Below are 25,543 nucleotides of genomic sequence, written 5' to 3' on the forward strand. Positions count from 1 at the left end.
AGAAAGGGAGTCATAATGACTTTTGGTATTTCACAGTTATAAATGAAAGCAGGTTTTATGTAAGAAAACCATGGTTTGATACTAAAAAAATAATTTACTGAATTACCCAGATCCTGATTTCTTTTTGTCTTTTTTCTTCTTGTTGGCCTTCTCTTTTTTCCCTTTCTTATCAGACTTTTTCTCCTGTTTCTTCTCATTTTTGCCTTTCACACTTTTACCCCCTTTCTCATCTTCCTTGTCTTCACCATCTTCCTTGGATTTCTGATTTGCCTGGTTCTTCCTGGCTTTTGCAGGGTCCCCGTCAGAATCACTGCCCTCATTTCCAGCCACTCGCCCCCGTCCTCTACGGTTTCTGTGCCTGCGGTGCCCAGGTCTCCTTGTCGCATCTTCATCATCCTCATCCTCCTCTCCACCATGCCTGAGTCTCCCTCTGGCATGTCCCCTTCTGGTTCTCGGTGTTAGTCCCTTCCCTCCTTTATCTGTGATGGAGAAAAAATAAACACAAGAGAGAAGGCAGTATGTTAGAGGGAGACCTTTCCTCCTCCTTCATTCATACAGATAATCAGAAAACACCTACCTGTGGCCTTAAAGTAACCCGCACTACTGACCTGTTCTTTTGATATTTTCTTCCTTCTCAGCTGCACTGCCTTCTTCACTGTCAACATCACAGCCATCTGTGGAGTGAAAACAAAGGCCAGTGCAAGTAAAGTGTGGATCAGTCATTAGGAATGCAGGGGTTTTAGGAGATTCTTGGCAGTTACTGCATTTTACTCCCTTACACCATTTCACAAAACCAGCTTTTTGGAACATGGCAAGCAATAAGGTAAAGACAGAAAAAATAGTTACACTTTCCTTCAACACTCAGATAAGTAAGCCCAAAAGCAATGCCATGAACTGTCTCTCATGGAAGAAATATGTAGGACCCTTAAAATGATACACAATAGTAATATGCTACAGTTTGAGGAGAAGCACAGGAACATGAAGACGCTTCTCAGGCAGTTCTCAGAAATTTTTGTAAACAATTGAAAGATAAGCACTGTCTGAAATTAAAGATGATTTAAAGAACCATTTCCCAGTTTGACTGACTGGAGAGTGTGAAGCTTCATAGCTGCAGCATGCCTGAAGAGCACAGTCCCAGAAGAAAGAGAAAACTTACTCTCAGTTCCAGCAAACAGATCTCTAAGCATAACGACAAAAGTTGACCCAGCTCCTCATACGCTGTACAGCAGTCCTCTTCTACCACTCAGGAGATGATAAAAACATTGGAGACTCTACAGAGTAAGCCTATTTACAGAAGCAAGTAGTATTTCTCAGAAACATCTTTGGTTTGGGATGGATCTCTTGCTTAAGTTTTTCAGTCTCAACAAGTTCAATAAAAGATGCTGTCTCTGCTATCCATCAATAAGCAGGAACATACCCATTTCATTTACTTGGTATACTTTGAAACTGGGATCATGAATACATAATGAAGAAAGAAAAATACTCATCTTTTTTTTCATATGCATTATATTTATCATAATATTTAATTAATACACTCTTTGTAAATAATGGCATGGACTTATTATTTAATGGGTCACTCCTGAAACTGCTAGTGGTATTCACTAGCAATGTTTCTTCAGAAACAATCCAACTAATACCTGAGAAGCCAGGAGATAATAGGCTCTCTTGAGGTATCTTTGAGTTTGTACATATAGGACAGCACTTAAGATACATCAGTGAAATATGTAGAAATACATGGTAGTAGGAGATTAATGAGGAGATTAAAAAATATTACCATGGATAGAGGTAGGCAGCTGTCATTCCACTCCTATATACCATGTATGTTCCAGATGTATGTTGTCTAATTTCCCCTCTATACAGAAAGGACAGGTGCTACGTCATGATCGTGTCATAATTGCATTTTTCAGGCAAGAAGAAACTACAGTTCACTTCCTTCTTTGCTCATCTGTAATACTTTTGAATTTTTCTTTATACTCTTTCTCCACCCATTCCCTAGTTTCCTAGTTCCTTTTATAAATTTTATTAAGCCACTAGTGATTCATCAAGAATTTATACACAAATTGATTTATCTAGGGACTGCTGTAGCTAACTATCAGGCACAACTTCTTAGCTTTACCCAATATCAAAGAAAAGCAGTAAAATATGTAAGGCTGCAAACAAGAAGTAATCTAGGATCTTGTTGCACTGTATGCAGTAATGGGCAAAAGGTTATTACCCAGGATTTGACAGGCATTTTAAAACTGGGATATATGAGGGAGACTAAGTCACCCTCCACAAAATATTTCATTGTAATTACATTTTCTATCACTTCCACAGTATCTGCCCAACAACTTTTTAAGACTATGCAAACACGTTATCATCCAATATCATCAGTGGAATGTGAAAAGAAGTGCTCCTTTGCTCTACTTGGACATATGCCTTCTGCTGCAGACAGTAACAGGATCTCCCTTTGACTACTGAAAGCTTGCAAAGATGAAGACAGACACTTCTAAAGAGATACTTTGCATGCAACAATAGGGCATGGTCTTTTATTGCAACTAATGCTTTTGCTGATCTCCTCCAGCAAACACAAATTCCCAGGGAAGCACTTTAACAAGACTGGCCCCACTGCAGATTCTGATGAGCACACACAACAAGCAAACAGCTGGGAGTTTATCACAGATACTAAAACATGCATTAGCAATGAAAGTGTATCATGCTTGAGTTGACATCATATTGACATAATAATGAAAGTTAAAATGGACTATAAAACACAGAGGCTTAGGCAGGGCAGAAGATAGCTGTTGGCGTTTCATTAATTCTAATAGTGTAAGGGTAACAAATGCACTAGTCTGAAAATCCAACATTTCAGGTAAAATTAAGTGCTAAACTAATTAATAGATTTTGGGCTGCTCGAAGAAAGTACTAGGAACACTACTAGGGGGGAGTGTATCTGAATAGTGACTCCTGCGTGTTTATGTCTTTTTTTTCATTTAAATGCTCAGACCCAGGAGTGATAAAGATTTTAAAGAAATTAAGAAAAAGCATACAGAATCAGGCAGAATAAAAAAAAAAAAGGCAAACAGAGTATATATTGCCACAAAACAAGCCTAGAAAAAATGCCTCGTGATTACACGGAATCATGCTCCTAGAAGAGTAGTGGGTACTACAGACATATCCAACAAGCACAAGTGCAGCTTCAAAAGTTATTTCTGCAAAAATTTAATAGCTCCACACTGAACTTCAGAACTTTCCTGCTTCCACAGCCCCATGCTTATAAAGAGATGACAAATGTTGATATGAAGCATGTTAGAGGTTTGTCTTTCTCATTCTTGTGTATCCACAGAATAAGAGGTCACTCTGAGATCCTGAGATATGATGCAAAAAGCATTGTACTAGAATTTATTTTTAAAAGAAGCTGGAAGCCAAGGAGGACTCTGATCCTCCAGTTTCCTCGCACTGTATTTTGTCATTATTGCTGTCACTACCATAAAAGCTGAAGCTCAGGGTAGAACTAAGTGTTATTCACTTGTGTCAGCTGTGATAGCAGTTGGTGCTGTTTAGGAGGAAAAAAGTCACTGAGGAGCAGGGATGAAGGAGCTTTACCACCCCTGATGTCTGTCCTGAACAGCATATATGCATGTGTTGATGTCAGCTACATAGCCACCCCATAGGGTACCCATGTTACAGTTTCCCTGAAGACTTGTAATTCAGACAATCTGTATTAATAATTGTATTTTTGTGTTTGGGAGTTTTCCACGTGTCATTAGAAGACCAATATTATTATTTGGTTGGGTATTTGTGCAATAAAAGAGATAAATAATCGTTCCTGTGTTTAATATTATTATTATTAGAATGCTATTTCAGGTCATTAACTCTGTAATACTTTTCAAAGAGGAAAGCAAGAGGCTAGGCAGCTTTTAACTCAGCACTTTAGCTGCTTGTGGCAAATCCTGTCTTACTGAATTACTGGAGAAGCATTTTAACAATACACAAATTACATTTCATGGTGACACTAAATCTAAATGCAGTTTAGCACTAAATTTAAATGTTTCTTTATAAATCACAACACAGAAAAACAGTAGAGTACATTCCTCAGACACTGAATTATCATCCTATAGGAAAACTGAAGAGCATTTTTGACGCTCCGGCTTGTTAAAAAAGAAATGTATAGTCTTTGATGTAGGAACAAAATCATCACTATGTGGGATCCTTTTAGGTCTCTATATTTGTCTTCTGCTTTTTTAAACAGATCTTCATGTGATCCCACTTATGAAAAGTTCAGTAAATCCTCCTCTAAAATCAATTAAGTCTTACTAAAGCTGTCTAGAATTACTTGTTCCAGAAAAGGGTTGATAGGACCTCATTTATTCATGGTATTAGTATTCATAGGGCTAATATCAGGGTATTAGACTTTGAGCCAGCTAAATTGAGTTTATGTGAACCAGAGCAAACTGTTGCTCAGCTTTTACATCTTCCAGGATACATCATCCTGCCCTAATGACACATATCTCATTAGGTATATTTAGAGCTATAGTTCATAACTCCTTATGCTCTAGGAAACCCAATCACTTTCTGATTTTTTTTCCCACAGTTGTTTAAGGGAAACTTTCTCATCTTTCTAGACTAAGGGCAGGGAAAGTGTAATCTGAGTAAGCTATCATTTTACTTGAAGTCTTATTTATGTTTTAGACTATAGCCACAAATGAGCCAACAAGACTAAAGGAGGGCATCCTGAATATGGACTCAGACTAATCTGCAAGTCAGAGACTGCAGTGAAGACAGAACGTCAGACAGCTCAGGAGAGAGCTCAAAATGTTGACATGTTGGCTGGTGAAGAAATGAAGGACAGAAAAAACTGTATAAAACCATAGGAGTCTTTGCTAGATGAGGTGGCCATTTAGCAGATTCTGGGCACTGTTGCATCCTTACCTTATTTTCCCAAGTTGTTTATACACCATTTATCAAAGGGTACTACCCTGCTTTAATGCTTTGAAGGTTTTTTTAAATCTTGTTTTATACTGACAAAGTTTCCTTGATTTTTCACTGTGAAAGTGACAACAATTCTTGGAACCATCCCATAAAATATGCCTACTGTTGCAATATTACTGTTCACATTACTACTATGTAAAATGGACTGCTGATAGCAATTCTGCCTGCCCATGCCATAAAAAAAAAAAAAAAAAGTGGTATGCAAAGTAATGTGTAATTAAAAAAATGCTATCAGACTTTTTCTATATGTTATAAAATAAATTTATACTTTATTAATTAATTTTCAAGCCAATGAAATGGATCATATGCAAATAGAGCCTTGCAAGTAACTACTGTGCCTTCATCTGGACTGGACTGTTCTGGACTTCTTGAGTGCTTGGAAGACATCAGCCTAGACAGCTAATAAACTGGGTGCCCAAAATGTAGAAATGTCAGCAATGCAAGATTATATTAGACAACAAACGCATGTGAAGTATTAGTCAAAAATAGGAGGAAGAGTTGTATAATATTAAATTCTCTGTATTTACATACGTTTTCATACTATTCTTTCCGATCATGTAAATATGAGAGTGCCTCAACACTTCTGTGAGAATAAATATTGCTAGAAGTAACAGCTGTGAAACACAACAGAAATAATATATTAAAACCTCATAGAAAGTCTATGGCAAGAGTGAATCAGTGCAGACTTTAACATCCAAGATTTGAGACCTTAATACTATAGACTCCATCCTCTTAGTGTATTTCCAAACATTGAGAAAAACAGCTTGGCCCACCTTGGCCACAGGAGAAGGAGACTTGAAACACAGAAATTACAAATAAAAATTGCATTTGTTGAACAACAGGAACACTTAGTTTTTGAGGCCATGCTTGATTTTTCTTCTGTGTTCTTCCCAGTTAGTGTTGCATTTTTTTCTTACAATGGACTAAAATAAAAATCACAACCCCAAAAAATATCCTGTCCAGCAATAGCCATGAATTTATGAGGAAAAATATTAATTCCTATTCAGTTACACTCATGGTAGCAAATATAGTGCTTATTTTTCTGCACCTGAATTGGTAAGGTTGTAAATACTAAAGTAGGCAGAATATTTATACCACATTGTCATAAAGCCACTACTGTCTTAAAGGACTGATTAGCCTTAATGTATATGCTGTGGGCTGCAGACTTCTACACCCAAAGAGTTTCCAGAAGGCACCTGAGGTGCAATAAGATTTCCCTTTCTGCAGACTGCCACTAAAGAAAGGTAAAATTACAAATATTATATGAAAATACCAGAGACAGAGATGGCTGGCATTGGGCACACCATCTGATTAGTCTTCTTTTTCCAGTTTCCTTCTGGGCTGTACCTACACACCATGAGGCCTGAGAGTTGTCTCAGTTTGTGGGTCAGGACTTCTCTTAGACAAAGCTGTCCTTCAGGAATAATAAGTTTATTGCATGATTTCATTGCAAGAATTTTAGGCCAAATCTGATTTTGCTATTATAAAACATTTAGAAGGCAGAGGAAGAAGGTAGTAAAAATTAGAAGGCAGAGGAGGAAGATAATTCAGTGAGAAACCCCTCAGTATTTCACCCTCTTCAGGAAAGCACGGATAAAAGTTTCGAGGCAACTGTGTCTTACACTGCCTCTGACGTTACACCCACATTTGCCTACCTATGCCAGACAAAGACCTAACCATGTACTGCTTTGTCCTACCCAAGAGTAGAGATCTGACAAGTTTGCAGGACCCATTGGTTACTGTAATAGACCAAAAAGGGGAAGCCACGTTTGCATTGTGTCTTCATTACACAGTTGCCTTGATGGTTGGCAATTTTTCATTTTCACTGCAGTATTTACTGCAAGAATTAGGATCAGACTATTAATTGTCCAATGCATTCTGGGAAGTGTGAGACTTTAGTAAATCATATGAATCTGACCTTCTCAGGTTCTGAAATGTGATTTACTTAGCTTATTGTCATTTATTCCTGGTACTGTTAACACAGAAGGAACGCATGTTAATATGAAGAAATCAGTTTATGTTCAAGTTACAAATGTAGCATGATTCTCAGTGGATCTGAAGACAACTGTATTTTTCACTACCGTGAGAAGGCAGCTTTTTTAAGGTTGATACCAACAGCTGACCAGCTCACCACAGATTGTCTTTATTATTTTTAGAGGATATAGGCACTTCTCATCTGACTGTTTTTAAGCATCCACTCTGAACATTTTTGCCCTAAGTCTTCTTTTCCTCTATGAGAATCCTAGAACAATGAATTCACATTCATGAACTTAGTGTAATGAACCATACATCTCCTACTGTGATAGATTTTGCAGAAGACATGTTATGATACAAGAAGAATGGCCAAACCAGGGCTTCACTAGAGCTAAAGATATCAAAAAGCAAAAATTTATGGCCCTAGACTGCATTTTTCAACTGTTGGAGTGGTCCATTCTTTGCAAGAACATTTGTCAGGACAGGCAGCAACGATGAGTCAAAACCTTCTGTAAAGAAATTACAACTAAATTAATGCCTGAGCTCTGTGCTGACTATATTTTAAGTCAAAAGTGGACTCAGAACCACATTCTGAAAGTGCCTTATAGTTACTTGTAGTGGAGCTCCAGCTTTTTAAGTCTTCTTAAATCAAGACTGAGCCTTGAATTTATTCACACCATCTCATCTCCAAATATACTCACACCTGTCATTAAGGTAGTTAGATTTTATTATAAATTATCTACAGGATAACTGTTCATGCAAAATTTGTCAGAGTAATCATGATTCTGCAACCTAGAGAACCTTCTCTACTTAAAAGATGTGTAATTTTTGTTCACAGTATGAATGCTAAATTCTGTACTTTGAATGAATAATAAAGTCACTGCATCAGAAGGTAAGTCAATTTCATCAGATATCTGCAAGCAGAAGGCAGATGTTTATGGTAAACTTAGAAACTTGATATTCTAAGAATTTGTTAATTGGAAATGTTTATAAAATGTTATGTTCTGTGGTCATGCTCATTTTGTTTCTTATTCAGATGAAAGTTCTGCTGAAGCTGGGAAGTATTTTGCCTATGCTACATTAAATTCTGTGCTTCTTTCATGTTAAAATAAGCTCCATTAACATGTACTGCTTGAAAATGAAATTGGTCCATAAAGGGACTTGTAAAAAAAAATGGAGGAAAAAAACCAGTGAAGGTGCTCAGACAACAAAAGGAAAGAAAATAGGATGGACTCTTAAAATGAACTACACTTTCTATTCTGTCAAAATTCTAAGCAACCCCTTCTGTTGCTTTCTGTGGAAGGAGGACCCATTTTATTACTATTGCATGCTACAAGTGTGGATTAAAAATATAGAAAGCACTATTTAGTAGTATCAGCCCTGGTACTTAGCAAGACCGAATTAATTCATTTAGAAACCAGTCTAGACTAAAGCCCCTGGCAATTTTCTTCCATGCTGAAGACTGGAAATATCATGCCTGTTTCATAGAGAAAAAATATATATTTTGGAAAAATTAGCATTTCCAATGAGAACTGAAAGCACTTCCCATATCAAAGAGTTGCCTTACACTTTGCCAGAATAAGTCATTAGGCATTATCATCCTACAAAAACATTTTTGACATCCAGAACGGTGCAATATCAATATAGAAATATTGTTAATCTTAGTACGAAGGATGTTTGACATTTCATACCAAATACTGAAAGCAGTAAGAAAAGGAGACATTACCTTTGTGCAGCTTACAGAAGCCACAAAATACTCTCATTTTCTTAATCTTCCTTATAAACTATATAGAAATGTAAGACAAGTAACAGGGCTGTGGTTGCACTCTTTTATTTACTAACCAGTGGAAAGCTACACTGCCATGCTACAACTAACCAACTTACACAACAACGCTGCTTTCAAAAGCAAAGTAAAATACATTTCTGAACAAAGGATGATGAATTGTGACAAAGGAGATTTTGCAGTAGAAAGAACAAGAAGAAAACAGAACTTCCACACTGTTGAGCTACATGCAGAAAATATGTGTTCAGGATACATAATTATATCTATAATTACCATTTCCTTCAATGGTGGTTGGCTTTTCATGTTTAAGCATTGTGACTGTATTTCACAGGGCTGCTCCAGCTGCTACCTGTATAAAAGATCATCTGAAGGTTGAGTGGTTCAAGACGAAGTGCACCACATCAACATCATCCTGTCTGTCACTGAAGGGAAGGCGCTGGTGAAGTTTCACTGACTGAAATATAAGAAGATACTAATTTCCTAAGTGATTAATCTTTCATGATTGTTTAGTTTACTATTTAGGGTTGGCATGCTAGGGTCAAAAGAATGGAATAAGTTGTTCACCTTCTTTATTACTATTACTAAGAAAAAGAAAAACTCTCCTGCAATGTACTTACTTATGACTAACACTAATGTTTAAATGCTCATGTGCGTTACCGGGAAAAGATGTTGCACATTGTCCACACAGGCACACTCTGATGCTTTGTACTGGTCTACACTTTAGCATATGCAGGAGTTTCATATATTTTTTTCTTATGAAAGACAGCTTTCACCTTAGACATATTTAAATTGCATAGCTTTAACAGCCAGTTACTGATTTAAAACACCTTAGCAAAAGGAACTGGACACTGATGTGTCTGCTGGTTTATATTTGCATCCTCTTGCAATTCCATTAAAATGCCTTGCTTCTGCCTTTATGCAGATAATACATCCTAAGTTTACCAGTTTTACGCTGGTTCAACTTGTACCTACGACACCAGACAAGCTTAGTGGTGACACAAGGCAAAATTTAATTAACAAGGCAGGGCAGGCTTGGAATTAAAAGATTTTAAACAACTTGCTACAAATAAAACAACATGTTACAAGTAAAACAACACTTGACCTGTATTTAACTAGATAATTACTTCATAAGTTCCCCAGTATTCCTTATCTGGAATTCGTTCAGTGTGACCCAGCTTGAAAAAAAGGGGCAAGCATCTGCAGAATATCCCGCATTCTCAGATGCTTCTGAGTGATTTTTGGATCCTCTTGCCCACACGACTATGAAAGCCTTTTGTTTTACTTTGAAGATGTCATTCAAATATCTGAAGGAATTTTATCTGGAGGTTTATCCAGTGATGCTGGCTACCTTACCTTTTAATTTTTTAATTTTAGCAGCGGGGTTTTTTTTTTGCAAATGCTGAAAATTTTTGTAGGTGTTGTTTGAACTGACTTGAAATTCAGTTTACAGACAAAACACAACCAGGTGTTTAGTCCTATTTCTGTTAGAACATTAATATCTTGTGTTTCAAATATTCCCAAAGAGATTAAGTCTACATATAGAATTATATAAGGCCCTATGCCTTTGTCAATAAAACATGTTTTCTGAACTATTATTATTTCCTTTACTCTATTCTCATATTAGTCTTCATATAACATCCTATTTCCTGCGCTTTTATATACTTGGGAAAGACTTCTAATGCAAAAAAGAAATGCAAGAGAACATTCAAATCGTCTCTAAAAATCCATGGTTACACCATGTCTAATAAGCCACAGTTTTAAGAAGTCAGAAAAAGAGTAATTATGTTCTAAGGAATCAGTTGGTAGACTTCTGTACTTCTTTAATAACAAAAGGAAGAACATCTTGGGAGGAATGGTGAGCATGGCATTCAAGTTAATGATTCTCCAAGTACTTGCAAAAAGAAGCAGTGAAGTCATTGTAACCAGATGTTTCACAGTTGCAGTCAAATCAGGACCATACTCTTGATGGAACTTTCTAAGACTTCATCAGAAATTTAAAATAACAATACCTCATTTTCATTTATTAGCTACACTGGAAAATATTTGACTGAATATATGAAAAGGGACATATGTTGATGGCTGATTTATTAATCTTACCAACAAAAATGACATTACATGAATATCAAAGATACAGAAGCAATATTAAAAAGGAGAGAGATATGAAAGAATATGTAGCCTGAATGTGGTCTCTGGGTGAATACTTGCTATGATATAGGTGAACCACACACTCCATTTTATTTGCTTCTCAATGTCTCCTGACAGTGATCGGATTTAGTTAAATATTTTTACAACTGTGCAAGTTCTTAGTGTAGACAAGCCAGACCCAGTCCAGTTTGTGGTTTACTGTTGTGGCTGCAGGAGTTAACTGTCTCCATGAGTTCCACCACTTGCTGCCCTCCTCAGTGTACTGCTAAAGCTGTCCATGGGGCTGCCCTATAAACTGGGTCACAAGTCAAAGCAAATAATCATTTTCTTAAGTCAGCTTAGCGCAGTGATGCCATCCACAGCACCGACCCACAAAGAACTATATTAGCACAGAAGAGGGAGTCAAATTGTGACATGGTGTGGGAAAGGGCAGCCAGGGTCAGGAGGCAGAAAGAGGGTGCAAACCTTTGAAGACAGACTTGCCACTGGAGATAACATAGCACAGAGCTACATCCTATGTTTCTGTTTACCCTTGGAGACCAAACACTAAGCAGAGATTGAGGACAAACTGTACCAATTTCACTTCATAATATCCTACTGCCACTCTAGCACAAATATAAACGACTGCATACAAAGCATGGACAGTTTTCCTTTACACAAGATTCTCTTTACAGCCCACCAGCCTGGAAAAAAAAAAAGTAATTTAGCTCTATTTAATAACAATAAAATCAGAACTACAGAGTGGGTTTAATACATAATTAATTATGAAAATGGCCCCAGTGCAGGCAGGTTCAGAGAACTGGGCTCATTCATAAATCAGTTTGTTGAACACTGCAAATATTTCTGTTAGCAAATATGCCACATTTCTGTTTCTTTGTTTAAACTTATATCTCCTTGTGAGAGATACTTACTATATATTCAGTGTGCTGAAGCACGCATGGTGCACAAAAGCTGAGGATGGAAATACACAACTACCCCTTTACCACAGCTGAAACTCATGGAAAAACCTGTAATGAAGGAGAAACAGAAAGTGTTGGTCCACATACCTTTCCTCATACCGCTAAACTGATAACTTGTTTGACAGCCATCTTCCATACAGATAAATCCACCCAAGGGAAATAAAAATGAAACCAAAGAAAGATGATATAACTATGTTTGGTACAAACATTAGTGCCTCAGTAAACATGTAAGTATCATCTTTGCTTGTAATCAGCATTTAAGTTACAGTATCACAACCTATTCGCAAAGAAATAACCATTGTAATTTGTTTCCTGCCACTTCTGCACATCAGCTGTGAACCCCTTCTACCACAACGAAATGCAGTGAATGTTAATTTTTCCATGTTTCAATGTGCATTTTCCATCAGTTTCTAAAAACATTGCAAAGCTTAGGGCAATAAATTATTTTCTTTCGGACTTTTGCTAAAGGTGACTCTTTTCAGGATGAGATTTTAAAATACCATTTTGTTTTGAGGCACACAAAATGTATATTCTTTCCTGTTGAAGCACATGGTAAAATCAGGCAGTTCTAGAAGTAGATAGGAAAACAAGCTGAAGTCACGGCACTGTAGCTGTGCCAGTGAAAATGCCTTTTTTCTATGTAATGTAATATTTACATCAATCTTTCCCTAACCTGCTGCATCCAAATGAGTCAGAGTAGCCAGAACAGCATTAACTGGTAAGTCTGTGCCTACCATCCTCATTATCTCATATCTTTTCACAGCTGAGTGGATGATTATGCTGATCACGTCTGGGAGCAGTGGGAGGCTGCACCAGGAGGGGGCTGAGGCAGGGTGGAGGTCAAAACCTCCCTAAGGGGCCCCATCCCACAGCAGTGCAAGCAAAGCAGGGTAGTGACAGAGGCACTGGGGGGACCCTGGCAAGGGTGGGCAGGCACAGTCAGATGACAAAGCAGATTAATTAATTTCGTGCAAGAAACTTTCAAAAGCCAACTTTGTCGAATATTCTTTTTGAATATTAACTCCCAAATCAACATGTTCAGGTCTTGAGCACTGATTAGGGAATGCCATGTAACAGAAACACAAGTAATCTTCTTCTGATTCTATGCTGGTATTTACAAAGAAAATGCTACAGCTTAAATTTTCTTGCAGACAAAACCTTAATTATGTAGGGGTCTCTGAGCAGCTCATGAAAAGGAAATCTAACAGGTAAGCCAAAAAACTGCATTAAATTCCAACAGGCTTCTGCAATTATTGTTTCTGAAGCCATTTGCAGCTTTTCTGACATTTCTGGAACACTATATTTCGAGTTTATATTAAAAACTGGAATTAAAGCCAAAAGTACAGCAGGATGTATTTTTCTTTATACTTAGGTTTTTTACACTCTCCTGGTAGACATAATCACAAGGTTCATAGGACAAACATCAGAATTCTTATGAAGAAGCTGGGTTTTTTTAATTTTCTAGTCAATTACTATGGATCACAAGAAATTAGGGTGATATATGCGATTTAGAGGAATTTATCCAAATTGTTCTTGATCACTGAAAACTATCCTGCTCCATCATTAATCAGAATGTTTTATTAAAAGCTCAAACCAGTATGAAATTCCGAAATATTCATTAAAATTCTGCCAGATTGATTTTTCATTAGAAAAGGAAATACTTAGCAGAGTTTCTACATATCCATATGCTCTGTTCTTTAAACAACTTTTGAAAATTTGTAGCTCCAAGCATTTGGGAAGTTTGTCTGAAGATATGTGTATATATATTTCTTCCAACAATAATGCTACTTAGAATTAGATAATTCTACTTAGAATCATATTCTTGTCTTTATCCTAGCCAAAATGAATGGCTGACTGAATGGTTGTTAATACAGCTGCTTTCTTTAATAACATCCAATATCACACACTGCCAGCTATATCTGACTGCTTGCAGCACCTGCTATGCTGATGAATAGGCACACTGCTCAGATAATTGCATTTCCTGCTTAGTTGTGGCTGCACTCAATGGAGGAACTCCCGATTTACTTCTCAGTGCAACCTTTTATTGCTTATTTATTCTAAAACAACAAAAAAAAAAAACCCAAACCACTAATTATTACATGTCTTTAAGTACTTATTTGTACAGTAAGTGCAGCTGGAGCAGCCAAAAAGGGGTGAATAGAAGTCTTAGTCTGCACAGACTGCCTGAGGCAGAATATAGTTGGGAGCTCTAAGATCCTGAGACTTTATGACTCCACAGCCACTAATGCCTCAGGTAAATCACAAATCACATCCTCCTAAATACCACATCCCTTCTAATACACTCTACTACACCAGATAACACTTGCACAAGCCATTATCACTCAGAGAACATAACATTCAACAGTGACTGCTTTCCACTCCAAGGTTTCGTAGCATTTCTCAGGCAGCCTGTTTGCAAGGAACTTAGCAGTACAGGTGGCACAGCTCAAAACTCTCCTTACCACTGTGCATGCCAGAGGAAGTGGAAAGGTTTTAATCATCTTCATGGACTCCTCTTTTTGGACTTTGACCATTGCATGTTCTTGGAGCAGAGCTGTCTATATCTTATGAAGGCACTAGGATCATAACAAGCTCTGCATATGCCCTAGCTAGCATCTATACCACACTCTGGTTCCTCTGCTGTCATGGCAAGTGGTAAATGCTATAAAACCAACAATGACCCCTCTTTTTTGTGTTCTTCAGGGAAATCATAGAGCAAAAAGCATCAGAATCATGTTCCATCATGGACAGGAGTTAAAAAGAAAAATCTCAAATGCGAAGCTTCAGCAAAATAACGAAACACAGAGGTAAAAAAGCAAATTCTTCAGAACGGCCAACAGTATGGTGCCCTTAGCCAGAGGAACCAGTCTATTCATACCTCTCTTTTTCACATTGCCTGTAAAATCAAGTGAATACAATATAAATGAAAGGCAGGAGTCTAGGGAAGAACAGTGCAACAAGTAGTCAATTCTGTGACAAATTCTTCAGCCACTGAATGAAAACTATTAATAACTCTGCCTATAGTCCTCCAGTGCAGTCCTCAATCAGTGCCTGCTCCTAGGACATAATAAGTATCCTGAGAGGACAAGGTCAAACAAGCCAAGCACACCAACAGTCTTTGTTGTAGTACTGGGAAAAGCCTAGTACCAGAAGAATAGGAAGAAAATGGTTTTCATGAAGGGGAACAAAACGCAAAACATACTACTTAGAGTCTCTTGAACTACTCATACAGCAAACTTCCTATAAAACCCATTTGCCTCAGGGTTGTTATAAGAATATGAACATATGAGTGAAATGTTATTTTTAAACTTCCATGCACATTCAGCCTTAGTTTTGTGAGCTGATGTGCCAGAATGGATGTCAATCAGTGTCAGTGATAATATTAGTCTTCAATACATGGTCATCCCTTCATTAGGTAAGATTTTGAAACTATTAACTTATTCTCTACTGACCTCTTGAGCTGCTACTGAAAAATGATACGTTTTATTATTTGGCAACACTGGACAAACTCATAAAATACGTTGAAGTTTTAACAAGTTAACTGCAGGCTACAGGTTTCCTAGACTATCAATAATCTCTTGAGACACAAACCCAGCAATTCGACTGATGTGGGAAATAAATACGCTTGTATCAAGTGAACATAGAACAAACCACGGATAAAATAAGATAAAATGTTTTGAAAACAAAACATAAAGGCATGCAAAGATACACACATATGTACAAGCAACAATGACTAACTATTACAAGCAACAAAATAGGAGTATGCTCCAACCTTGGACAGACAATCTGAGGCTTGAAAGATATGCTTGAAACCATAAAATCACATTCTTATTAAAACCAAAGCTATAAAGTTAAGCACCATTGAAAGACTGATTTGCAACATCAAAGATCTTTTGGAAAAACATCAGTAAATGTAGCAAAGACTAAAGCTTGTCTTAAAATTACTATGATCGGGCCAAATGCAGATCATCAGCTACTGAACAAATTACAGAAAACTATAACATCATGACCTGCAAGTGAGTTTTCTTCACATAAGCTTTGGTATTTGCTGAAAGACAAAGGCAAGTATGCAAGACCATTTTCAAAATACCCTTGTCCTTGTTCCTGAACACAAGAGCATTGTGTCATCATTTATTGAGGGAAGATCCTTGCAAAAACCACAGCCTTATGTTCCTGAGCAGAGACAACTCCAGCAATGCTGTGATAAGATGCCACAATTAAAGGCTTAGTATCAGTGACAGTCCTGTACTCCGAACCCTGGGTCAGCCTTCCAGCCATCCCCAAGAGAAGGTGAGGTAACTGAGCACAAGGCGTGAAAAGAGTTTTCTTTTGTTTTCCTCCTCATGTTTCTTAATGCCTTGGAGGTCTCAGTATCCACTTTCTGTGCCTAACATGCTGTGTCACTTAGTTCTGGCCAAGGCCACTGGGCCAAATTCTGGGAAATAATATGACAATTTTATTAGTACATACTTGTTTTTATTATGTGATGCAACACTCACCCACTAATTTTCACTCTCCACAAACACACATGCATATGTGTCAAATTATATTAACTGACTTAATTAATATTAAGTAGAGAAAGATTTGTTATTTCTGTCATTCTTTGACTATCGCAATAATGAAAAGTGACAAGAAAGAGTCTTCATACATCTTCAAAACATAACTCGCTTTGTAAAAATATGCAAAGTTAGAAACATATGCAGTGTTGATGAATGACATGTCATATGTCTAGTTTCTAGAGAGATGATGGAGAGAGAGAGAGAGAGAGAGGGAGAGGGAGAGGTTTTGTTAAACTATTTGGATTACAATTTGCTGTGAGAAACCCCATGCCACGAATACCTTGCTAAGAAGCTGCAGTTTCAGGTGCTATCAGTAGATGGCAATGGACGTGAGTCAGACGCACCTTAAAGCAAGATCTCCACCCACAACAAAACCTGCAAAGAACAATCACCGTCTCATTATTTAAGAAAGCAGAGGACCACCCAACAGAGGTTTTGCTTCGAAGTGGCAAAAGAGTGCGCACGAAATTAAACCACGTTAATCTTGCCCCATGTCAGTTATGTCCCTACTTTCCATGACACATTAGATTTAAATTGAGCAACCATCTGGATAGCAGAGATAAAAATATAATTCTTGGTCAATTTGGCAGTGACAAAAACAATGCTCTCTTCTGTTTCAATGTGTTTGTATGGCTCAAGCAAAACAAGTTCAGAACAACACCTGCAGATAAAGGCCCTGAAGACAGTCTGCTTTTGGTATTACATACAAACCTCATTTCTTTGGCTGCTGTTTCTAATACTAAATGGTTGCTGATGTGCAGAAAATGCATCACTCAACAGTGTGAACTAGAAAGAAAAGCAAGAAGATATATATGCTTTATACCATCTCTTCTTCCATCTGGGAGAAAAAGCGGGTTTAGAAACATAATTCTATCTCCACATATTCAGAAGGCACATGAATCAAAAACCTAAATATGGCTGTAAGACTTAAACATCTAGAAAAAATTTTGTGAACCTGCCCTTACAGGAACAATCTGATACAGAGAAGACAGACATAGATAGAGACAGGCAGGTGGACAGGAGTAAATAAGTATTTTCAAATATACTGGCCTTACTATTCACCTGTCCTCTCTTCTTAAATAAAGTCCAGTTTTCCTCTAAAAATCAGTCATGTGAATTTATTTACCTGTATCACCCCTCCAAGTGTACAACTATTACTCCCATTCTCACCATCAAATTTGAAGATTTCTGTTCAAGTATATAAAGGTATAAGTATATAAAGGAATAAGCAAGAGGAGCTCTGGCCCAGTCCCAGAGCTACATCATCACTGACATGAACAAAAGCTGGCGGGGTGAATCCTATGACTGGTGTGCTGTGATGGACAGTTATAGGCTCTGCAGAAGGGATAGGCAGGGCAGGTGAGGCAAGGGGTTGATGCTGGATATCAGGGAGGGGCTGGACTGTATGGCGCTTGCAGCTGGCAACGACACAGTTGAGAGCCTCTGGGCAAGGATGAAAGGGAAAGCAAATAAAGCAAATGTTGTTATGGGAGTCTACTATCATCCACCCAGACAGGACAATGATACTGATGATTTATTCTACAAGGAATTAAAGGATTTCTCTAGATCAACTGCCTTTGTCCTTATGGGTGATTTTAACTTTCCAGACATCAACTGGGAATATCATACAGTGGACACAAACAGGTCCAAGAAATTTCTGAAGCATATTGAAGATAACTTCTTGTCAGAAGTCAAGCAAGTGGGGCAGAAGAATGGCTTGGCTAATCAAGGATCTTCTTCTAGAACTTAAGCAGGAAAGGAAGGTGTACAGACATCGGAGGTAAGGACAGGTGACACAGGAGGGCTACAGAGATGCTGTTCACTGCTGTAGGGAGAAAATACATGTGGCCAAAGCTTGATTAGAGTTCAAACTGGCCAGCGCTGTGAAGGATGACAAAAAGGACTTTTTAAGTATTTTCACAGCAAAAGCAGAATCAGGGATAACATTGCTCCATTGCTTGACAAAGCAGAGACATTTAATGCCTTCTTCACTTCTGTCTTCAGCATTGATGATGGACCCTAGGACCCCTGGAGCCCTGTGTTGGAAGACCATGACTGGGGTGGATTATAAAGTCCCAGCCAATTCTGAATTTGTTCAAGACTTACTGCTCCAGATGGATGCACATAAATTGATAGGGCTCAGTGGGATTCATCCCAGGGTACTGAAAGATCTGGCTGATATTATCACTGGATCTCTCCTCATTATTTTTTAACAGTCTTGGGAGTCTGGAGAGGTCCCAATTAACTGAAATCTGGCAAACAGTGTCACAGTTTTCAAGAAAAGAAATAAGGAAGACCCTGGTAATTACAGGCCTGTGCGTCTCCCTTCAGTGCCTGGTAAAATTGTGGAAAAGATAATCCTGGGAGTTATTGAAAAACATTTGAGAGACAACACAGTCATTGGTCATAGCCAGTACAGGTTCACAAGGGAAAAGTCCTGCTTAACCAGCTTCATTTCCTTTTATGACAAGGAAATTCTACCTAGCTGACCAAGGGAAACCAGTAGACATGGGAAGTTTTGGCTTTTAGCAACGCTTTTGATACTGTCTCTCACAGTATCCTTCTGGATAAAATGTCCAGCACACACCTAGACAGCTATAATATTCTGGGTGAGCAACTGGATGACGGGTCAGGGTTAAAAAGTTGTAGCAAATGGTGTTACAACAAGATTGTGGCCAGTCACCACTGGGGTTCCCCAGGGCTCTATTTTAGGGCCAATTCTCTTCAAAGTTTTTAATAAATGATTGGGAAGCAGGAATCAAATGTACATTAAGTAAGTTTGCCGATGATACTAAACTAGGAGGAGCTGAGGACTCCCTAAAGGGTAGAGAGGCCTTGCAGAGAGATCCTGGTAGACTAGAGAGCTGGGCAATCACCAATGACAGAAATTTAACAAGAACAAGTGCCAGATAATCTACCTGGTACAGGGCAATCCTGGTTATACATACAAACTGGGGGACAAGAGCCTGGAGAGCAGCCCCACAGAAAGACATCCGGGGTTTGGGTTGATGGCAAGTTGCATATAACCTCATAACTAGCCAGATGAGGGAGGTGATTGTCCCCCTCTGCACTAGTGTGGCCCTATCTTGAGTACCATGTGTAGTTTTGGATGCCTCAATATAAGAACGTCATCAAACTACCAGGCTGTGTAGAGAGGAGAGCAACCAAGATGGTGAAAGGTCTCAAGGGCAAAATTTACAAGGAGCAGCTGAGGTCACCTGGTTCGGTTTGGCTTGGAGAAGAGAAAGCTGAGGAGTGACCTCATCACAGTCTACAGCTTTGTCAAGGTGGGCAGTGGAGGAGGAGGTGCTGATCTCTCTCCGGTGACTAGCAACAGGACACAAGGAAATGCAATAACACTGCATCAAGAGAAGTTCATATTGGACATTAGGAAAAGGTTCTTCACTGAGATGTTGTTCAGTTACTGGAAGAGGCTCCCCAGGGCAGTGCTCATGGCACCATGCCTTTCAGAGTCCAAGGAGCATCTGGATGATGCTCCTAGTCATATGGTTTAGTTTTAAGTAGTCCTGTGAGGAGCAAGGAGTTGGACTTCACGATCTTTATGGATCCCTTCCAACCTGAGATATAGATGTTTTGCTATTAGCTAACGGCAAAATTAATTTAGCTAATGTGAGCATCCTGATCTAGTTGAAGATGTTCCTGCTCACTGCAGGGGGATTAGACTAGATATCCTCTAAAGGTCCCTTCCAACATAAACCATTCTATGATTCTGTGATTCTAATTAGCTATGTGTACATTGTTTATATGCCTCAGTGGATCTTCTGTCCCATGATACCCTCAGAGGCAGCAGAACGGATAAGGAGAGTGAAGAACTAAGATGCTGAGATATGTATGGTGTTTTCTGAGGACTAGCATGATGACTTTGTAGGTCTAGGAGCTGGGTGCAGGTCTCTGAGGGTCTGGGTCCTGGATGCAGTGGGAGATGCAAGGGTCCACTTTGGGATGCATGGTGAAGAACTTACCTTACAGGCCTGGATAAAGTAACCCCCACCACCAAAGCTGGCAGTGAAAGCCAGCTATTAAGAAGGAGCTAATATAAAAGTGCTTGTAAGAAAAGTATGACTGTATATATGATGTAGGGAAAGTGCCATATTCAAGAATATGTAGCACTTTTCCTGGGATTGTCAAGGACAGATAAAACTTGCTGTTGCACATATCTACAGGTTGCTGTGTGCTGCTTTTTACACGCAGAAGGAAATCTGAATCTCCTCGGGACGATGCAAATGCAGGCACAGGAATGAGGCATCTCCAGACCAGTCCATATGAGTCTGTTCCTGGAGGTCTCCACAGTCCCCAAGGTGCTGGAAGGACCTTGTGACCTCTACCCTGAATCACTAAAGTTTCAATGCTCAACTGGGCAAGCTGCAAAAGTCTGTTAGTCAAAGTCAACGTGCAAATCAGAGTAAGTGTTAACTAACAGAGGAAAGTGTTTTAGAAAAATAACCAGCAGAGGATAGATGTGGTTTGAGTGCACAGACCCTTCTTGTCTTCTGACAGAGTCCAGCTTTTCATAATGCTTCTTTAAAGGTTGTTCTTTCACCAACAGCAATAAGTTCAAAACTACAGCTGACCATGTTTTTTATTCCCTTAGGGTAACTGTGGTTGGGCTGTACCAAAATAGCTCAATGGGCAGAAGTGATGCACTGACAATGCAACCTGCATTGCCTGGCCTCATACCTACCTGGAGATGGAGAACTAGCACTGGAGTAAGCTGGGTCCTGGCTTCACCGAACCCTTCCAATGAGCTCTGATACTTTCAATGAAGAAATTTACACTAAAATGCTAATAAAATCGAAGTTTTTATTTAATTTTTCACTCCATGTAGCAGTTAAAAAAAAAATGGGGAAGAGGATCAACTTTTCTGTCAAGTATCATGTTTCTTCCATAAGCTCCTTTATAAAAGTTTTCATGTCTTGTCCTTTTTATTTGTTTTTTTAAATAATGATGTCTTGCTGAAGGCTTAAATTTCCTTTAAACTTTCATTTTGTTCTAATTATAAAGAAAATTTTTCATTGTCTTCATGTAAACACAATACTTTAAGATGGAGAAGCTGAGCAGTGGAGTGAAGACAAAGCTTTTTTCTGGAGCTTTCTGGAAAGGTTCTGCAAGTAAAACAGACTTAAATTGTCCTCTCTTCTAACAAAGAGCAGAATATAAGTCATTTAAATGAGTCTGTGTTTGAAACAGGGTCAAAGTCTTTCAGAGATTCAAGGTATTAGCTCTAGGGAACTTAATTTCATCTTTACTGGTGTAATTCCTATGTACCCTAAAGAACATACCTAGTAAACTGTGCAAATGAGATAAGACTTTAGTCATAAGAAGGAAAGACATGAAGTTCATTACCAGATCAGAGCCTCACTAAAATTTTTATGGTGTTAAAATTCAGGATTTTCATTTAAGTCTGCCTTGGGGATACACACGTATATTTATGGGTCATGTTCTGCTCTCTGCAGTATCACCCATATACAAAGCAGTCTTCAATTGCAGTACTGTAAGTGAAAGCACATTTAACCCAGATTACACTCTCAGAGATCCTTTAATACAGACACTAATTACAAACAGTAACCACAAAACGCAGCTGATTCAAGTAAGTCTGCCAAACAAAACCTTTTTCACGGCCATGTTGGCAACAGCCATGGTCAGTTGTAGGTGCTTCCAATTCACTTAATGTTTACTGTTTAAGGATATTCAACTCATAAATCACAAAGGACCCTTTCATTGTGCAATTTCAGCACATTTCTGTTTCTAACAGATCATAGCCAAGTTAATTAAAAGTTGTTTTGAAAATTTAAAAGGACACAGGTTTTGCTTGCCTCTTCTGCAGAACAGAACTGCAGACTGAAGGGAGATAATCAAGAGGCTCTGCCTTGCTGGCATTAAAACTATGGAGGAAACCTCTTTGATGTGCCCATCTGTGGAAAGGGTTTGCTCCCCAGGAGAGAGAGGCTGGCCTGTCATTGGAACACACACAGTGATGGCTTTAAATGAAAACATCCATGTCTACCCCAAAGTTCAATCATGTTTTATGATGTCCCACAGTCTTTCCCTTGTCATATTTTAATTGCCACAGTAAATGGGGCTACATGTTCCCAATTACACACAAACCTGAAGACCCATAACACAGAAGAAGTGCAGTTACCAGAAAATATGCATTTTTCCCACAGAATTAATGTGTCACACATATCCTGTGTATGCTGGAACTCTCTTGTACAGCTGATGTAGAAAAGGGAGTCACTTTCTTATGTACACTTTCTTATGTTCACTTTCTCATGTGTTTTCAAATCATACAGCCTCCATATTATAAATTGACATAGTATCTGTAAACTTTTAAGTGACTTTGGTTCACCATTCAATGAGTCATGGTGAAGGATAAAAGTCCTGAACTGGTGCATTTTTTTTTTTTCATTAAATGAGCACCTTGCATCAGCAAGAAACCTTAAATGTTACACAAACAGGTAAATTTATAAAATATCCAAATCTTCAAGCTAGGCCAGAAAAATTGTGCTCTTACTTTTACTGTACTAGCATTTCTTTATTCTAATCAGGCAAAATCTGAAATACAAATAAAACTGAACAGCAATTATATATTTTGGAACTCAGAAAATATATATATTTGATTCAATTTTGGCATAGACACAAATTATTTTGTATTTTATTCCTTTTCTTTCTTCCATTCCTGCTTTTTAACTAGTAGCCAAGAATAATATTGCTACACTGGCAAATTATTTTGACGTTTCCCAGTATTCGGTATTTCATCTTAAAATCACTGATCTTCAGCCATCTGAACATAGCCTCCCTTTCAAAAGAATAGCACTCATAATAAGCTTACAAACATATTCTTAAAACTGCAAGTGCTAGAAGGTATATGTATACATTCTGTATGTTGCTATTTAGATTTATGATTTCAGAACAGTTGCGGCTGGTGTGCATTAATGAGATGATTATGTTTATTTTTCATTGAGAGCACATCAGACTCTGAGCTTCCAAGAATTCTAGACGTGTCTAAGTTATCACTTCTGCTTTTGTTTTTTTCAACTTGCTACTGTTTGTTGCTGCTTGGTCTTTTTCTCATCCAGACAGAAATCCTGCTAGATTATCTATTTTTCTATACAGATCCCTGAATATATTTGGGAGTGACTCTGGCATGCTGCATGGAGAAGGGACTACTACTGTTTGGGAGACTTGGATCTAATATTGAAATACTGGGTGACTTTAGGCAGAACATCTCACCTTTCTGTGCTCTCGCTTCCTCATCTGCTACAAGGGGTTATCACCACCTTAAGACCTAGCAATAGAAAACTCCATCTCAAACTAGGTAATAGTACACAAGCTATAGCCAGCACACTTCCTCCAGAGAATTCGCAGCCTGGTTACACTGGTGCAGGATGAGTAAGAGAAATCTGCAATCCTTTCACTTCTTCTTTTATACTAATATGCTGCTTTTTTATTGGATTTAATTTTTAAAGCCAAAATGTCACTCACATAATTATATAATGCAGAAGAGAAAAAAGTCATCTAAAATCCCTTTTTTGTGGATGATACTGTTTACACACTGTGGGTATATATTTCATTCAAATTTCAGTATCTATATTAACGAACTAAGAAGATCAGATTTACTCCCTGGGTTCTTTCTGAGGGAGGGAGAACAGACATGGTCCTCCATAAGCAGAAGCATAATTGGTGTGCTCTGAATCAGTCAGATTTAGTATAACTGTCAGTGATTGTTTCTCTATTAGATTGCTTTACACTAACCATTTGTGTTGGGTTCGTGTGGCAAGGTTTTGGTAGCTGGTGGGCTAACAGGATGGCTTCTGTGAGAAGAGAGATCTGCTAGTGGCCAAGGATGACCCATCAGCACCGGTGGTAGAACCGCTGGGATAACACGTTTAAGAAAGGGGAAAAATTGCTGTGCAACAAGAACTGCAGACAAGAGAGTGAGAATATGTGAGCAAAAAAGCCCTGCGGATACCAAGGTCAGTGAAGAAGGAGGGGAAGAGGTGCTGGAGGCACCAGAGCAGAGATTTCCCTGCAGCCTGTGCTGAAGACCCTGGTGAGGCAGGCTGTCCCCCTGCAGCCCATGGAGGTTAACGGTGGAACAGATATCCACCTGCAGTCCCTGGAGGATCCTGCATCAGAGCAGATGGATACACACAAAAGAGGCTGTGAGCGCATGGGAAGTCTGCACTGGAGCAGGTTTGCTGGCAGGACCTGTGACCCCACAGGGGACCCACGCTGGAGCTGTTCCTGAAGGACTTGAGCAGTTTGTGAAGAACTGCAGCCCATGGGACAGACTTACATTGGGGAAGTTTGTGGGTGACTCTCTCCCATGGGAGGGACCCCACACTGGAGCAGAAGAGTGTGAGGAGCCCTTCCCCTTAGAAGGAAGGAGCGGCAGAGGCAACATGTGATGTACTGACCACAACCCTCATTCCCCTCCTTCCATCCACTCAGGGGTAGGAGGTAGATAATTCAGCAGTAAAGTTAAGCCTGGGAAGAAGGGGGGGGGGGCAGGGGGTGGGAAGGTGTTTTAAGTCCTAGTTTTTATTCTCTTATTACCCTACCCTGATCTTGATTAGTAATAAAGTAAACTAATTTCCCCAAGTCAAATCTGTTTTGCCCATGATGCTACATGATGAGTGTTCTCCCTGTCCTTGACCCATGAGCCTTTTGTTATACTTTCTCTCCCCTGTCCAGCTGAGGAGGAGAAGGATAGGAGGGCTTTGGTGGGCACCTGGCATCCAGCCAGGGTCAACTCACCACACCATTGAAAAAATAACTTATTAATATACACACACCACTTGCAAGGGTATGCACCTGAATTCTGCACCTTTCAGAGTAATTAAATCACTACTGTCAGTAAGTCAGTCAAACCTGTGCAGGATACACAGACAGTGTAATATTGCCTGTGATTACATTACACCAGTTCTCACTTGCTTTTATAGAGGGCATGCTCAAGAAAGAGCAATGTCCTCCTAATTGGCAGAAAGCCCCAGAACAAAATTGTAACCAGGAGTTATTCTTTGTGCTCTGCCTCCAGTTTCTTGTGATTTAGACAGCAAATAATTCAGCATCTGTGTTTTGTTTCTTCACAACAAAATATATGAATTTTTTATCATGGTGCTCTCATTATT

At 38.7% G+C, this 25,543-nt stretch overlaps 1 protein-coding gene across 1 annotated transcript in view; it reads right to left on the minus strand.

The window, feature by feature from the left end:
- The window catches only part of TMC1 (transmembrane channel like 1), a 68,262-nt gene extending 59,221 nt beyond the window's left edge, over positions 1–9,041 (minus strand). The window contains exons 1-3 of the mRNA XM_064438672.1: positions 9,002–9,041; positions 609–674; positions 107–479 (exon numbers count right to left, since the gene is read on the minus strand). Of these exons, the coding sequence (XP_064294742.1) occupies positions 107–479; positions 609–674; positions 9,002–9,041 (479 nt within the window). The remainder of the gene's footprint in view (positions 1–106; positions 480–608; positions 675–9,001) is intronic.
- Between the last annotated feature and the right edge of the window lie 16,502 nt (positions 9,042–25,543).

The sequence above is a fragment of the Phalacrocorax carbo genome, chromosome Z (genome assembly GCF_963921805.1).
Source record: "Phalacrocorax carbo chromosome Z, bPhaCar2.1, whole genome shotgun sequence".
Lineage (NCBI taxonomy): Eukaryota > Metazoa > Chordata > Aves > Suliformes > Phalacrocoracidae > Phalacrocorax > Phalacrocorax carbo.